Source organism: Cavia porcellus, unplaced genomic scaffold (assembly GCF_034190915.1).
Source record: "Cavia porcellus strain 051 isolate PalLab524CR breed Dunkin Hartley unplaced genomic scaffold, mCavPor4.1 scaffold_16, whole genome shotgun sequence".
NCBI classification, from domain to species: Eukaryota; Metazoa; Chordata; class Mammalia; order Rodentia; family Caviidae; genus Cavia; species Cavia porcellus.
In genome coordinates this window covers 28,452,235-28,469,255 of record NW_026947499.1, presented here as the reverse complement: position 1 = coordinate 28,469,255, position 17,021 = coordinate 28,452,235, and the positions used below count along the sequence as shown (strand labels likewise).

The window sequence follows — 17,021 nt, the reverse complement described above, 5'->3', positions numbered from 1 at the left end:
CTCGCGATCCCTCAGGAAGGAAGCAGTGCCCAGGTCTGGGCGCACCCGGCAGGCACCAGGCCGACAGGGAGCACGGAGTCTGCAGGGTCAGGGTGGACCCCTCCGCACTGCACACTCCTCCTTTCGCAGCAGACCCCGAGAGGTGCGGAGGGCCGGAGTGTCACATTTCTATGGCTGCTTCCCTCTCCTCCGCTCTCACAACAGCCCGGAGGGGGACAGATGAGACCCTTCTGGGGAAACACATGGGACTCATGACCTGCACTGGGGTTTATTTCAGTTTCACTGCTTCGAGCAGGAGCCCGTCAGTGTCGGTAGGAAACTGAAGGTGAGGGAGGAGGGACAGACTGGTGGCCAAGGGGCAGACTGGAGGGTCAGAGGTCAAGTCCGGTGACCCTGAACTCCAGCAGAGCCCAGGGCTCAAAGCTCACTCTCTCCTTCCTCACCTCTCACTTTGAGACAAGTCCTCATCTCACAGTCTCCCTGGTATCATTGCCCCCTTTCTCGTTCACAGCACCTTTCAGAATGAACCTTAACCTTCTTTACAAACGAAGAAACTCGGGCTCAAAGATGTCATGTGCCAGTAATCTCTCCGCCCGACTATGGCTTGAATGGCGCCCAGTTCCTGTGCTGGAAACTGACACCAGGGCTACAGTACGAGGAGGTGACCAGGTCTTGAGGACAGTGGGGTACAGGACTGGACTCCTGGCAGCCAGGCACAGGTACTTCCGGCAGCCTGCAGCACTCAGGAGGCCACCGAGTGACTTCCACAGCCTCTTTCCTACCTCCAGACCTCTCCCTCCCCTCCCCTGCTCAGCCCAGCCAGTCACACCTGCCCTGGGGGCGTGGGCTCAAGCCACAACACTGTCCTGGGCCTCTTCTCCTGCAGCTCATTCTGCATGCTATCACATCCCCATTCTGCAGCCACACTGTCGCTGCAGCCTTTGACTGCATTGTCCCAGCTCCTCGTAGAAATCAAAAGCTCCCCGAGGCTGCGCTCTGTCCTATTTCCTCCCTGCCTCCAGGATTCTCCACGCACCACAGTGGCCTCTGCCTAATGAGTATTAGGCTGGGTCCACAGTCAAGCACTCACTCTGCCACTTCTGTGTGGCCGAGGACAAGTTACTGAACCGCTCAGAGGAGCCTCTCTTTTTTCCCCATCTGTACAGGAAGACGATCACACCGGCAGTGGATGCTGTCAGCACCCTGACAATCAAGTGCACATTTCGGTAAAGGTTGGGCCATGTGGGACCTCACTTTTGTCACCAGGCTCGTGTAAGATTGCTTGTGCGTTTCACAAATATTGCATGCCAGCTCAAATGATTGGCGTGCAGGATGCAGGGACACAATGGGCAGCTCGATACAGCATGCACTCTGGCATACAGCAGGTGCTCTATGACACTACCACTGATACCCGGGAGCATCGTTTTTCCAGGCTAGAGATCGGAAACTGGCAACTCAGGGTTTAGCGGAGCCAAACTAGTTTTGTTTGGGCCGCACAGCATTTTTAAAGAAGTTACCCTCATTTCCTAATGGGGATAACACAAAAAAAATTGGATTTTCAGATTCTTTTGGTAAGGAAAGACACCAGTCTCATGTGAGGAACCAGCCAGAACCAAGCAGTGGGCACCCCCTCCTGCAAAGCGTGAGCTTGCTAGTCGCCACAATCTCCACAGCCACTTAGAGTCGCAACCCCAGCTTGACCACACTCATTCATGTACCCACAGAAGAGGCAGGTTTGAGCCCACAGAGCTGGATGCTTAGTCGATGTTTGACAAAATGAAAAGCAGCTTAGTACTCACCTTGTGACTGTCTCGCGTCCTTGGCTCCCACCGATAGGGCTCCATGCCGGCGTCCGGACTCTCCACGGGGAGGCTGGTCCTCACTTTGGGCTGCTCTTGTCTCCTCTGTCTGGCTTCCTGCATGACGCACAGACCCTCTTGGACTTTGGCAGGGAGGCCTTTTTCTGAAGAGGCCCTCCTGATGTCCAGCGGAGACCTGCCACGGTCACGATGCAGGTCATGCCACTGGGCCACACTTTCCTCCTCTCCCTGCCAGGTGGATTTTCTTAGGGCACCCTTTTTCTTGTCAGTAGGAGATTTGGGTGCCAGTCTCTCTCCACTGCCAGAGTCTTCCCAACCAGAGGAATCTGTCTCAACCAGGTAATTCTGAAACTTTGTGTCGCGAAGGTTGCTAGCAAAGGTCTTGCTTTCATTCTCTGAGATTCCCGTAACTTTCTTCCTGGGTCCAGCAGGGACGGAAGACACCACAGAATACTTGTCAGCAGGAGCCGCATGTGGCAGAGCCCACAAAGGACAGCTGGGCTTGGAGGTTGCGGTGGCCCCCAGGGTCTCTGCTGGCTGCTTGCCTGAGCCAGGAGAGGTACTGTGGCTTGAATCCCTGATGCTGACTTGTTTCTGAGGAGCCTCCCCGCTAGGAACCTCCTTGGGGCTCCTCCATCCCCTGTCCATCCTGGCGGCCCAGCCTGGCGTCTCCTGAGGTGAGCCACCGAGTTCCACAGTGGGATTCCGCTCCCGGACCTCACCAGGGACTTTGGTTGACTGTTCTTTGTATTCAGCCATCAGGGCATCAATGTCGAGAATGCTGGATCTGTAACTACCCTTCATTTTTCCTGGGAATGTCTCACTGTCCACCACTGTCCTCCTTCTGACCAGCAGACTGCTGGGTCTCGGGTGACTTCTTAGGGTCGGGGTAGTTTGGGGAGCACTGCTGGGGGATGTCCTACTTCCACTGTCCTTCTGGTCATTCTGAAAACTCAAGCTTTCTGACCCCTGATGAGTCCGCAGGGCATCCACAGTAACAGCTCCCGTGCTGGAAGGGTGCAGCATCCAGTCTCCCACGGAGGAAGGACGGTCTGTTGGCTTCAGACTTCTTGAAGTGCTCGTTGCCTTTTCACAGTCTCTTCCCTTAGCCCAGGTCTTGCTGCCCGCAGAAGCCTGTGGCTCTTCGTGGTTTGGAGACACCAAGGCAGTCATGAAAGGATGAGGTGCAGGAGGTGGCGATGTCTTTCCAGGCTGTTCCAGTGAATTCTCAGGCCCTGACTTAATAATACTCTTTGTCTTTTGTATATCAGGAATCTGATAAGTGACTGCAAAAAACATTGCCTTGGGTTCCACAGATGACCCTGCTTTTGTGCCTGGGGAGGTTCGGTCCTGTAGGGCACCTGGGGCCACCTCCTGTGTTCTCACATGATTGAGGGACAGCTGAGGTTTTCTTAAGGCACTGGTTGTGGGGCTCAGGGAATCTGTTTGCTTCTGATCTACTTTTGAAGAGTTCTCTGGGAGCAGGAGGCTAAATGCCTCAAATTTTGCATCGTGGGGTAAAGTCCGCCGCCTCCATCTGTCCATCCTAGGCTCTGTGGGGCTGGCTCTTGGCACTCTGGCCTCGGATTCCAGCCTTGCAGCCCCCTTATTGTCAGTCACAAGGGGTCCTTTCTGCATGAGAAGTGCCTCTGGGTGTGCCTGAAGCCGGGAACCAGAGGGCTCAAACTTGGCCCTGGCGGTAGGAGGATCCGGGGCACACCCTCCAGGAAGACCCCTCTCTGCTGTATTAATGGGCCCTCTTGGCTCGTTTCTGAACCCAGGCCCCTGGTGCTGGCCTTCCCAGATGGCAACCTTGACAGCCTTCATAAAATTGGCCTCAGAAGCACAGGACTCTGTGCTAGCCACCAGGGCATCTTGATGCCAGTTCACCACTGACCCGTTTGTCCACCTGGATGGTGAGCTACTGTCCCCAAATGTGTCCTTCTGCTCACAGAGACCAAGTTTTGGCCCAGTTGCCTCCTGCCCTCGAGCTTCCCAAATCAAACTGGACCTTTGGACAGACCCAGCATGACCTTCCAGAGGATGCTTGGGGTTGACAGGGGTGACCTCCTGGGACAACTGCCTCCCCTTCAGTGACAGCCGGGACCTGGCACTGCGGAGCATCAGGGCCTGCTCCCCGGGTGCTGTGGAGACGGCCTCACTGTGTGCGCGCTCCCCCACAGTGTGCACAGTGTCATACCTGGGCTCAATCCTCTGTGACGTGAGAGGACTTTCCAAGTGCTTAAGAAAGGTGCTATCACTGCATGTATCACCCACACGGTATTTATCTGGGGTGACTACTCGATGTCTCAGCTCATTGTCCAGTAGGACAGTGCCTGCCAGTTTTGCCTGCTCGGAACTTTCAGGCCACTTGGGATTCTTCAGCCTGGGGCTTGTCACTTCTGGTGGGTCTTTCCCCATCCAGGTGCCTTTCTCAGACCTGGGTGTGGGCTCAGAGCCGTGGGTATCACGAGGGGATGTGTCCAAGAGACAACGTCCTGACTGGTCAGCCACCGTGTGCCGCTCCACATGATGTTCAAACACTGTGGCCCACACCATCTGGAAGTTTCTGTCATCTTCTGGAGTGACTTCAGAGGGCCCGGGACCCCTTCCGGCACTGTTAGCTGGACAGCTGCTGGGATCCTGTCTGGGGCCGTCTTTGCGCTCCGCCTGCCCAAACACCTTGTGGGGCACCCCAGACTTCCCAGGGCCACTTGGGGCAGAGGCTCTGTCCAAACCATGTCCTGTCTTTGGCTGAAAAAATAAGCACAGCAGTGTTAAAGGGTCTGAGCTGGAGAGGAAGAGGCGGGGGGGGGGCGGTGATCGAGTTGACGGCTTGACCATGGAACAGTGAGAGCACGTGGATTTAAAGACTCATCACACCCCGTGAGGGAAGTGTGTGGGAAAGTGGGTGCCCCCACTTTCTGCCTGAGAAAACATAAATGGGGATGACGTAGGGACCGTTCACACTATCATGATTTTAAAACTCTCATTTCCTTTTATTTGACCAAGTCCTTCCCAGGACTTCTGCTTTACCCTCATGCACAAGGGAACACAAACAACACAGTCCCGGGGGCCCTGCAGGGCTTGTGAGAGCAAAGCAGCCCAGAAGCAACCTGCACGCCTATCAGAAGGGCACGGTCAGGTCCGAGCAAGAGGTCACCACAGAGGCACTTGTGACCGCAAGAGGAGGAGAGGGATCGAAATGCCACTGATAGTCAACGACACGTATAAAATATTGCTGTCTTGTGGGAGCAAAGCAAACTGTACAACAATGTGTTTGTAATATAAGAAACATTTTAAAAACCTGAGTGTTGTTGCAGTTTATATCTAGATGCGCTCCCTGCCTCCCTAACCAAAGCTTCGTGCTCTCATAGGGGTGGCTTTTGGAAAGTGATTAGATCGCAGGGGTTTAGGGCTGACTTGCTGTTAGACAGGACTGCTGTGACCACAGCAACCAAACAGTGGAACCACTGCAGTGTTCGTCAGTGGATGGACAAACTGTAGCACATTCTCACGATGGAACAGTATTCAGCCACGCAAGGGACCATTGTTACCATGTGGACAGACCTTGAAAACTTATGCTGGGCAAAGGAACCACAAAGGCTACAGAGAGACAGTACATGGACTGTCCAGAGCCAGTGACTCCACAGAGACGGGAAATGAATTAGTGGTGTCAGGAGCAGGGTGGGGGCAGGGTGGGGTTTCTCTTTGGGTGGTAAAGTGTTTAGGACGGAGGTTGGGGCAGTGGTCAAGTGACACTGAGAATGCACTTAATGTCACCAAACCGTGCACTTGAAAATGGTTACAGTGCAGGCAGCGCCAGAGCTTGCTAAGCCCTATTCTACATGATGGAAGTGACACTGAATTTTTTTTAAAAATGTATTGATATTTAATTTTGTTCCCACTTTTCTATGTAATGTAGACAGAAAAAACACACGAATCCATTCTTATTACAATGGAATGTAATGAAATAGACGAAATTCAAATCCTTTTTGTTTCCTCATTAAATACCAATCTCCTTCAGATAACAACTGTTTCCAAAGAGATATGTCTTTGGAGATGTAGATGTGTGTATTTATGTATGTGTGTAGTAATATATTATGTCAATATTATATATGATGGGTATATATACCTGAAAATATATAAGCATATTGCTATATATCATATTTACACAGTTTGTTTTATAAGTTAAAAAAATATTATTACAGTTAAAGAAGTTAAAAAGGTACATTTTACATTATGTTTTTGTTTTGTTTTGTTTTTTGAGGCAAGGTCTTACTATGTACAGGCTAATCTTGAACTTGCTTATGGAGGCCATGTTGGCCTCTAACTCATGGTGATCCTCCTGCTCAGCCTCCTGAGTGCTGGGATTATAGGCGTGCGTTGCCATGCCCAACCTGATTATGTACATTTTACTATAATCATCAAAAATTTTCTACTTCTAGAAATGCAAAAGCAAGGGTTTGTCAACCTTTCCTTTCTTGGTTCTTTCTTTCTTTCTTTCTTTCTTTCTTTCTTTCTTTCTTTTCTTCTTGTCTTTATTTCTGGCAGTGTCAGGGCTTAAACCCAGGGCTTCATACACATTATGCGCATTCTCTACCATTAAGCAGCTCCCTAAGCCTCCTTCCTTGAAAATTTTTGAACACATACAAATCACAGAGGAAGCAATAAACCTGCCTCAACTCCTGCCCCAAATTTAAGGACAATCAACTCTGCACCCACGTGATTTTGGTGGTGTCACCATGATGTGTTTGTGCACACATGGGAGCTTTTCTTTAGTTGAACCTTCTTTCAACCCTTTTTAAAAAATGATTCAGAAGACCCTGGCATAAAACAGGGCTGGCCCCCAATGCCTTCAATGCCAGTCCCTTCTCTTGGGGTTGTACCATGGCAGGGACACAAAGGCTTGGAAATCAAGCACAAGTGCCATGGGTAAAACTCTGCAGAAGTTTCTTAAAACATAAAAGACGCCTTCTGCAGGATCCAAGAGAAAAAAGTGTCAGTGCCTACCACACAGTCTTGTGCACACGTGCTCATCCCAGCCTCCCTAATAGCCCCACACCGGGAACGTCCCAGGGGCAGCAAGAGACTGAGTGGAAGAAGGCATGCCTGTAACCCAGCATGCTGGGAGGCTGGTACAGGAAGACTGCAAGTTCAAGCCCAGCCTGGGCAACTTAGTGACTTATCAAGGCTCTGTCTCAAAACACAAAAGAGAAAGAAAAACAAGCTCTGTGTAAAGATCCTTGCCGAACCCCCAGTACTGCCAAAAAGAAAGGGAATGGGCAAACACTGTGGCCTCACACGCAGCAACAGCAATCAGCAACAGAAAGGCATGGATGATGCTATGCATCATGACAAGCCGGATAATTACTGAAAGAAGAAGCAACGCCAGAAAGACAGAACTGGCTCCACCGATACAGAAGTCCAGAAAGTGCAAAGGCATTTATCATGACAGACAGCAGATGAGTGGCCGCTTAGGGGCAGGTGGGAGGGAGGGTCACAAAGAACCAGGAGGGAATGTGCGCACGTCTTGCAGATGGTCGCGGTGGTGACTGTGTTGATGGTTTCCCAGATGCACTTTTGTGGAAACACATCCGCTTTTACACGTGCTCTTTCTGCAAGTCACCTGTACCTCAATAAAGCTGTTTTTAAGGAAATTAAAGCCACGAAAAGCATCAGCCACAAAACAGTCAAACTCAGAAGTCATTTTATGAACTTTTTCATATTAAACCAATGAAACAATACTTTCTAAGCAACTGATTTGCTGGTAAATTCCTTCTTTCTTCTGTTAGGTGGCCAGTCAGAGTGAAGAGGGAGTAAGAATCCTAACAAGGGAACTGGAGGGAGTTTGTGTCAACATTTTAAACCAAACTCTTTTTTTTTTTTTTTTTTGTCTTTTTCTTTTTTATCGGTACCGGGGATCGAACTCACAACTGCCTGCTTGCAAGGCAGGTGCTTATGCCGCTGAGCTAAATCCCCAGCCCTAAACCAAACTCTTAAGCGTTTTAATAAAACAGGAACTCATATAAGCAAGCTGTATCCCTGTATCTCTTTGCACAGAAAAGATAAGCAAATACCTGATGATTACATTCACAAAGCCCCTGATTCCCAGGACTGGCAAATCACAACTCAGGAGAGATGTGGGGTCCTAAGGCAGGGAAAAATGCCTCCATGTCCAGGACCTGATGCTCTCTGCCTGGGTCCAGGAGGTCCCTGATACTCTCCTCTGAGAAGTGTAACTGTGTACTGGCAAAGAAGCCCCGGGGACAAAGCCCCTGCTCACCTTCTCGCTCTGCTCCTTAGGAGACTGGCCGCCCAGCCCAGCGTACTTCTCGTACCTGACCTCATGGTTTGAAGCTGAACTTGAGAACCTGGGAGAGAGATCTGAGTTACTCACATGGAGCCAGACGCCAGGATTCTCCCAGCCCACACCCTGGTCCCAGCTCAGGAGACTGGGGCTAGACTCTGCCTTGCTATCCTTGAAACCACACTGCCCATTTTCATTGAGAACATTTCCTTTCCAGGGACCAAGCGGAGAGAACCAGTGGGCAAAGCCTACCTTAAGCAGAGCATCATCCAAGTAGAAGGGGCCCCAGGCTTGGTGAAGGTGCCTGGCTGCCAGTCCCTGCTCCACCACCTCACTGAAGGAGCTTGGGTGAGGCCCATGACCTTCCCTGAGCCTCTGTTTCTTCATCTATAAAACGATGATAATTGATACCTCCCCGCCCTCTTTTGTAGGACAGATAAGAGGATACCTATAACCCTAATAGCTACATGAAGGTGTTTAGGGAAGAATGAAGATGCTCCAGGAAAGATAATTAATGGTTCTTGTTAGCAACCTGACCACAACAATCACCCTATCCCAGAGCAGCCACGAGACTTGGCGGTGGTGGGTCACCGTGGAATATGTGGGGACACAAGTCTGTGTGCCTTTCTGGGTGAGCAGAGCCAAGTCAATGGGTCTTCCCTCTCTGGGTTTCAGTTTCCCCAGTTAGAAAGGGAAACAGGAAGGAAGGAGGGAACAGGGACAATTTCTTCCTCTCTGATGTGCTGTCTGGGATAATGCCTGAAGATGTGTAGCAGGCGCTTGGTTCAGGCCTGGAAGCAATGAGAAGGGAGCAGAGGAAAACCAGACCACTTGAACTGGACCCCCACTCACATACACAGGGTCCGCTTCCTGGGAGGTGTGAGGCTATGATGAGTTATTTCTGAACTCTGTGCCTCAGTTTCCCCATCTGTCAGATAATCACTCAGCCCCTTTGAGGCTCCTTGATCAGTCAGAATAAAGTATAAGTGAGGTCCCTGCACCCATGACTTCTGTGATGTCTTAGCTCAAGGGCTATTAGGCCTGGCCACAATGAACATCACTTGGAAGTTTTTAGAGCTACCCAAATAATTACACACACACACACACACACACACACACACACACACACACACTCACACTCACAAATGCATGCATGTACCATACACACAGAAACACCAGACCAGCTAAATCAGAATCTTGGCATGGGCATTTTTCTAGGTGATTCTAACATATTGAAGGTCTCTCCTGGCCTGCTCCTGCCCTAGTTCCCAGGTTTGGGAGGACAGTCTCCGGAGGTCCTGCCCTACAAGCTTCTCCCTGGACAAAACATGTTGATGGCGTGCATGGCATTAACAAGCCTGTAGGTCACGCCTGGTGGCATCTCCCTGTTGTGGTCACATGTGGAAAAACAATAAACAAGAACCAAATGTCAGAGGTGGATGGAATTCAGAGAATCCTTGTTAACCAACAGGACTAGTGATTGTCAATATACAGAGGGCGTCCTCAGGGCAGAATAATTCCTGGTGTTGTCTCTGAATTTTCACCTTCAATCCTTTAAGGAAAGCTTTTAGTATAATTTCTATTTTCAAGACAAAGACAGAGTGCTATCACTTGCCCAAGCTACCCCAACTCCTTTGCTTTTGTTGTCTCGGAGAGGCCTAGCCCTAATCTGAGGTGTTCTGTGATGTGAGGGAAGGAAAGTCTAGCTACAGAGAGAGGCCGAGATGGAACAGCCTAGGGCCCTCTACGTCCTCATCATGCCTCACCCTTCCTTCCCGGATCTGTTCAGGGGATGCAGCTCCTCCCATGTCCTCACACTAGAGTCTAAACAGAAAGGGAGGACATAGGTCCCTACTGCCCCCTACCGGGAACCTGCCCTCCCTCTCCACAACTTTCTCATCTGAGGAGTAGAAACTAAGGCCACCTCTTCTAAGGGCTGTGGTGAAGTGACAGGAGAAATGTAAGGTGCTTGGCACAGAGCCCGGTGTCATTGGACTCTCTTTCCCTCAGCTTCTGGCGGGCCATGGGAGAAAACCTGGGGTATGCATGAGGAATAGGGGATGTGGCCACTTACACTTTGGTCAAATCTGCTGACAGTGGCCGCGCTTGGAGTGTCTTTCTCCTGATCTCTGGCTTCCCTTCTGAGCTCTCAGTGCTCCAGCCTTTGATCCGCTCCTGGACACTCACGCCCACTTTCTCAGGCTCTGATCTTGCCAATGGGGGCTCCAGGGTAGCCGGGGGAGGCTCAGATCCTCCTGCTGAGGCCAAGGTAATCTCCTCCTGAAACAGGCTGAGGCGCTTCTTGACGCTGCCCCTGGAGGTCCACTCTGTCCCCACCAAGGACTCCCCCTCAGTCCCTTTGTTCTTGGCCCCAGCATGCTCTAGCCCTTTTCCTGACCTGGGCGAAGGGAACTCAGGCCTCTTCTCTGGCTCCTGGCCCAGCCTGGCCTTCTCTTCCTGTGGACTCTGGTCACCTGCAGGGGGAACCCTGACTGAGCATCCCTGGGCCCTGGGGCCACCCAACTCTGCCTGCTTAAAATACAGCTTCTCTTTCTGTTCCTGGACTTTCTTGATCCCTTCCAGGAAGTCTGTGTCCGGGTCATGGTGAGAGGTCCTTGCTTGGACAGAACACTCGATTCTTTTTCCTTCATCAACCATCTTCCTCAGCAAGGCCTCCCTGTTCTCAAACCGGGCCGTGAGGTCCATGGACAAAGGCCGGGGCTTCCTCACCCATGTTTTCTCAGGAGGGGTGGGGGGCACCTTGCCCACCCCAGCTGCCCCTCCTGGGCCTGGCTTCAGAGGCTGGGCGCTCTCCATAAAGATGGCCGACACGGGCCTCCTCTTTGGAAGAGGCCTGTGCTGCAGCACAGGGGCTGTGGTATCCTCCACACTGCTGGTCTTCAAGAGTGGCTGCTCTGGAATTGTCTCCACTTGGCATGGGGCTGACCGAGCATCCTGTGACAGGGAGGCTGGTCGGGGAAGGGTTCCCACGGGCTTGCGAGCAGGCAAGGCAGGTTTGGCGGCCACCTCCGGACGGGTGCTGGAGAGGGGTTCCTGGGACACACCCGTGCCCGCCTCTCGAGCCCCCTGACTGAGCCCTTTCCCCAGAGGAGGGCCAGCTTTGGTGGTCTCAAAGAGAATCATGGTGCTGGGGCTGGTGCTAGAGTTGGTAGGCAGGAACACAGCCTTATTGACACTTTTCCCAGGGCTGTCCCCACCATCTACTTCTTGCCCTGACAAACTGGGCATCCTTGGATTCTGATTCTTGGCTGCTACCTCCTCAGAAACTCTACTGGGAGATGGCCTGATGGGGCCTGGCCACAAAGATGCTACAGGGGATTTGATATCAGAGGCCTGCTCCTTGAAGAAGGGTTTAGGGGCGAGTCTTGGTGGAGGGAACAAGTGAGCCGGACCCCGCAGGGGACTTTGTCCTTCTAGGATCTGGGCTGAGGGAGCCCCAGAGGTGTCACTTGCTTGGCGGAAGAAGGTACGTTTCAAGGTCTCTTCCTTGCTGATGTCACCCAGGCCTGGCACTGCTGTCAGGGATGTTATGGAGCCAATCTCAACCCGTGTTGCCATGGTTACCATCGTGGATCCATGAGGATTAGAAGTGTTGGAAATGGAGAGGCAACTGCTTTAAAAAAAAAAAGAAGAAGAAAGTAAATTTAGCATGCAGCCCATGTCTGCATCAAAGCACAGGTGTGGAAGAACAGGACTGAGACCTGAGTCCTGACTCTGGAGCCTGCTCCAGCTCAGAGGGCTCTTCCAGGCCTTTCTTAGCTCAGCCAATCTTGGGACCAGCTCTTAAAGCGAAAGGGAAAAATAAGAAAACCAGCTTGGCAGCAAAGGAACAGATCTGGAATCACCCAAAAAGAGAGGGGCGAGGTCAGTATTCACACTCAGCTCCTACGCACACCACATACTTTAGGCGTAAGCCCCAAAGCATGCATCCGGAAGCTCTGTCACCCCGATTCCTTCCTATTTCAGAGCCTCCTCCCGTGAGACATGCTAGCAGCCCAGTGTTGGGCACCAGGCAAGGCGCACTGAAGAGGTCAACCTCAGCTCACACAGCCACCAAAGCAGGAGCCCCCAGCATCACTAGTCTGGCAAGTGGTTGGTGGAGGTATGCCTCAGACCCTAACTCCCCTCCGGGGTGTCCCTGAGTCTCTTACCTTCCTCTCATCTTTCTCATCGTAGTTTACTTAGACTTAAAATCCAAACATCATTTTCCTCATTCAAACTGCTGGTATTTTTATTGCATTGTTTTCTGTTGAATGTCTATTTTTTTAACACTGGCTGCCTTCTTTTTTCCTGTATTTCTTTGGTTTTGTTGTGCTGGACAGTAAACCCAGGGCCTGTGCATGCTAAGCCAGTGCTCCCCCCCAGCTATGTCCCCAGCCAGGTTCATGTTCTTCACAGGAAGAATCAGAAGCTCACCTTAGGTGAGCCCTCCAGTGAGGCCCAGGGCTTTGTATGCTGTATAGCCCTCAGTCTCAGGGCCCTGTAAGGTGCAGCCAGTGATTAGATCTCATAACTCAGGTCAGGTGCCCCTTGCTCACTCAGCTATCTGAGTCTCTCACACCAGTTTCCCTCTCATTAAACCCCAAACAATTCCAAAAGGCAAAAAGTATCATTGTCTGTACCATGGGGATGAAGAGAAAGGTTCAGGGAGCTCAACTGACCTCTAGTCTCAATTCTTTTAGCCCTGCCTTTTGAAAAAATATTTTTTATTCTTGTTTGACCTAAAATGTACCGGAGAAGTCACTGTTCTTAATCCACCAGCTCCCTTTAATGCTAATATTGTCTTTCCCAGTAAAACCACCCCTCTTCCACTAGCCCCCCACCTAGGTGCACTAAAGAAAGAAAGTATTTTATTTAGTTAAACACAAGCCTCCTGCATCTCTTCCTTGGGCCCTGTGTAGCACCCTGTCCCCCCCTTCCGCCACTCTGACTCACTTGGCAATCTGCAGAAAGAGAGAGATCAACAGATTTTGATATTTTTTCTTCCCTACACACTTGACTGTGCTAACAGATTCCATCTCCCCAACCAAGAGAACAGTGTCTAGACAGGGTTAGAAGAAGACAGGGACAGATCTGGAGGACCTGGGAATTGAAGAGCCTCCATCTGCAAACACCCCAGCCAGAGATCTGAGGGTCCTGCCCACAATCAGGAGTGTCTTCCTTCAGAGCCAGTCACCATGAGCTCTTAAAACCCTGCTCTGAGACTCACACAGAGCACAGACAGGAGACGTAAGCCAAAGACAGGATTCAAAAGCAGACAGATGCTTCCTTGGTGGAACCCCAGTGCTCCGCCTCCAGGCCGGGGCCTGGGTCAGCATGTGCCCCACTTACCTGAGCTGGAAGGCCTGGAGTGGGGATGTGTGGCTGCTGGGGAAAGGCACCAGGGTCACAGCTCATGGCGAACGGGATTGTCTGCATACTCCCACGGCAGAAGTGGATAAGGAAAGAGGCTCATCCCCGAAATCTGAGTTTCAGCAGGTCTAGGGAGACACAGGACGGCAGCTTAGTTCTGGAGTTCCAGCAGTACAAGCACAGACGGCGCAAAAGCTTTCAGGCTCCCACTGCATCCGCTGGCATCGCCTCCAGCTTCTAAGCCTCATGCTCCTTTTGGATCTGCAGTTTTGTAGCCTTCTATATGCACGTGTACATGGTTAGTGTGAGTCCACAGCAGTGCTCAATAGATACCATCCCTATTTCTTCAGTATGCATTTATGGAGCACCTACTGTGTATACAAAGGTGAAGTGGAAATATTCCTGCAACCAGGGAGCTCACAATTTTGTGTAAGACACACACACACCTGCAATGCTGGATAATAAATGTCCTGTTCTATAATGGAGGATGTGGGGCACATGAATGATGACTCAGACAATGCCACCAACACAGAGGTAACTACTGAACACTCAAGATAATTATTTCAGGAACTCTTTCTTCCATTTAGCAGTATTGGCACACTGCCTGTGTGGGGGCCCTTAAACACCTCCTGGAGCCTTTGCACATACCATGCCTATTCTTGCTCACACATCCCTCAGGCCACTGCTTAGACACTGCCATAAACTGGTTCGAACCCCTAGCGTATGTTCATGGAGCATCAAAGACACTCAGATACTTGGCAGGACTCATCATAAGCATGCGGTCACATTTGCTAGGGTGTCAGTCTTTACCCCACATTCAACAAGTGCCCAGGGGCTAGTATGGTTGCTTGGCACATAACTGCACTGGACACATAATGAGCAGGTAAGTTAATTGTTGAGTGAATAAATTAATGAATAAAAAGCTATTCTGCCGTTCCCATTCCCTGTTCTTTTAAGATGCCAAATAAGTGCAGGTGCTATGAGTCTCATGACAAGTGACCCAAAACAATCTGGGGCATAATTTGAGTTCCCTTTGTTCTGGCCACAGCTACTGGGTGGAATGTAAAGTGCTCAGCAGGAAGCTCAACCTGCCAACCCCCACCGAGGAGGAGGGGGAGGAGCAGGAGGAGAAGGTAGAGGAGGAAGAGGAGGAGGCTGTCACACTGGGCCACATGGAAAAGCCCCACCACACCTCAGGCTGGCTGCTGTGAGTGCCTGAGGTGACCACCTTACCCTCACACTGTCATCCCACTGAACTGCTCAAATGGGGATTGGACGTGCATCTGCAAGGCTTCTCCTGGGAAGGAATCCCCCAGAGCAACCACCACTGAACCAGGAACACGTACCCAAATGTCACACATGGCTCTTGAGATCCCTGAGCCCACCTCTGTGGCCATGCAGCAAGAAAGGAAAGTGGAGAAGGCACAGAAAGTGAGTCTGGTCCATGCCCCCGCCTGCTATGGCAGCACCTGTTGCTTGTAACATGCTTTGTATCTTGGGCTCCCATTTAGGTCACTATTTCCCATACTGAGCAAGTGCCTGCTGGGTCTATAAATATGGTGACAGGGAGCCATCAAGGAATTAACTAACAGATCCAGGGAAAAAAGAAAGCAAAAGAAGTTTCTAAACCACTATGGTGTACACCTAGATAGTATTTCAAAGTCCTTCCCAACCCTAGAAACCCAAGTCTCAAGTTTTCACGTAACCTAATTATAAGATGCAAGGAACCTGATTTAAATATGCTTTAAACTCTTACTTCAAATGTATCACATACGCTATGCCCAATTTAAGAGATGTTAGTCTCTTCCAAAACATTTCAGAAGCCCACTCACACTGAAACCAGCTGCTATTTATTTCTAGCGTGGCCTCGCTCCATCTTTTTAAATGCACTCATGGAACGTCAAGAACAAAACCAGGCAACCAAGATGCTTCATAAACAAAGAAGGGAACTGGGCACAGTGGTGGACCCCTATAATCCCAGTTACTTGAGAGGCTGAGGCAGGAGGATGGCAAGTTCAAGGCCAGCCTATTTAGCAAGATCATGTCTCAAAAATAAAAATTTTTTAAAGGGCTGGAGAGTATATATATATATATGGCATAGACAGGCAGCAAGGGCCCATCAGGAAGAATGATAAACCAACAGAGGGATGGCACAGGCAGTTTCTCGGCTGTAGTTGAGTCTGATGTATCTATAGGCTTGATCTCCTTGAACTGACTTACAAAGCCAGAAATTCCCATTTCCCGGGAGTTATCTCTTGGAGGGAAAGCCCTTCGTCTGTACAACAGGTGCTGGAACAAGACAGGAGTCACTAGAAAGCGGGCACTCCTGCACCCTTCCAACCCTCCTTCTGCTGCGCTCACTGCTTCCTCACAAGACAGCAGGTCTGCGCTCTACGTTGGGTGCAGCCACGAGCTCCCAGCCGTCTGGGGAATCCAAGATATCATAAGAGAGGAGGCAAGAGGAGTGTTTCCATTCAAAACCAAACAGTTTGGCAGCTCTGCTCGCCTATTCGGAGGCGTTGATTCATTCTAACAGCTGCTGCTGATCCTTCATAATTACATCCTTAAATCCGATCTGGTAGCACACCAACCATTCACTCAGCAGCTCTGGGTGCTGCTTCCTGGGAATGCCACCATCTGGTGAAGAACGTGGGCCGGTCCTCACACCTTTCAGTGTTTTCCGGGAACATGACCTTGGCCCTCAAATCTGCAAATCCTATGGGGTGCACTATACAAAGCATATTGGCAAAGTACATCCTCCCGGAGGACTAGGGCTGCAGTACATGCAAGATCTGTCTACCCATGGGCCCTAGATGAACAGGGCCCAGCCACAATGTCAGATGTCACCGGCGTGTGTGCATCCTCTCATATCTGTCTCTATGGCTGTCCATCCATGCATCCATCCACTCAGGCCATAGCCAGTTATCCAGCACGGACTGTGTGCCAGGCTCTGGGCCAGGTGCTGAGAATGCAGCTGTGGTCACGAAACAGAAGGCCCTGTTTCGTGGGCTGACATTCAAGGAGACTGAGACCAAAGAATAAATAATGGAAAGAAGCAAAATATAAAAGCGTTTTAGCTAAGTGATGGCAAAAGGAGATCCCCTCCAAAAGTCTTATGTGCTCATAGGTAGGGCTGTGCGGAGGTGGGTCATGGGTGTGTGATTTCATCAGTAGATTCATCCACTGATAAGACTTTAGAGCTAAATGCGATATTGGGAGGTGAAGCTTCATTGGAGGAGGTGGGGCATGCCCTGGAAATGTGTCTCCTCCCTCCTTCCTTGATCTGTCTCTCTGCTTTCTCCCTGCCAAGCCATGAGCTCCTTCTCCTCTGCTGTGCCCCGCTGCCATGCTGTCCTGCCTTGGCGCCAGCTGACTGTGGATTTGAAACCTCTACAAACTTGTGTCCCAGCAGTGAAGAAAGTGACTAAGGAACCAAGTGACTCACATCTCTGCACTGCCGTTTCTTTGCTGCCTGGCTCATCTCTATCCACTCCTTAGTTCTCACCGCCCCCTACCAT

At 50.8% G+C, this 17,021-nt stretch overlaps 1 protein-coding gene across 2 annotated transcripts in view; it reads right to left on the bottom strand.

Annotated features, from left to right (window-relative positions):
• Kiaa1671 (KIAA1671 ortholog) overlaps positions 1 to 17,021 on the bottom strand; it is a 175,946-nt gene that overhangs the window by 110,967 nt on the left and 47,958 nt on the right. Inside the window, exons 2-5 of one of the 2 annotated variants that reach the window (XM_005007292.4) lie at positions 13,483 to 13,631; positions 10,205 to 11,764; positions 8,107 to 8,194; positions 1,800 to 4,574 (exon numbers count right to left, since the gene is read on the bottom strand). In XM_005007292.4, coding sequence (XP_005007349.1) covers positions 1,800 to 4,574; positions 8,107 to 8,194; positions 10,205 to 11,718 — 4,377 coding nt within the window. In that variant the 5' untranslated portion in view covers positions 11,719 to 11,764; positions 13,483 to 13,631. The remainder of the gene's footprint in view (positions 1 to 1,799; positions 4,575 to 8,106; positions 8,195 to 10,204; positions 11,765 to 13,482; positions 13,632 to 17,021) is intronic. The other variant, XM_013141789.3, reaches the window with a different exon arrangement.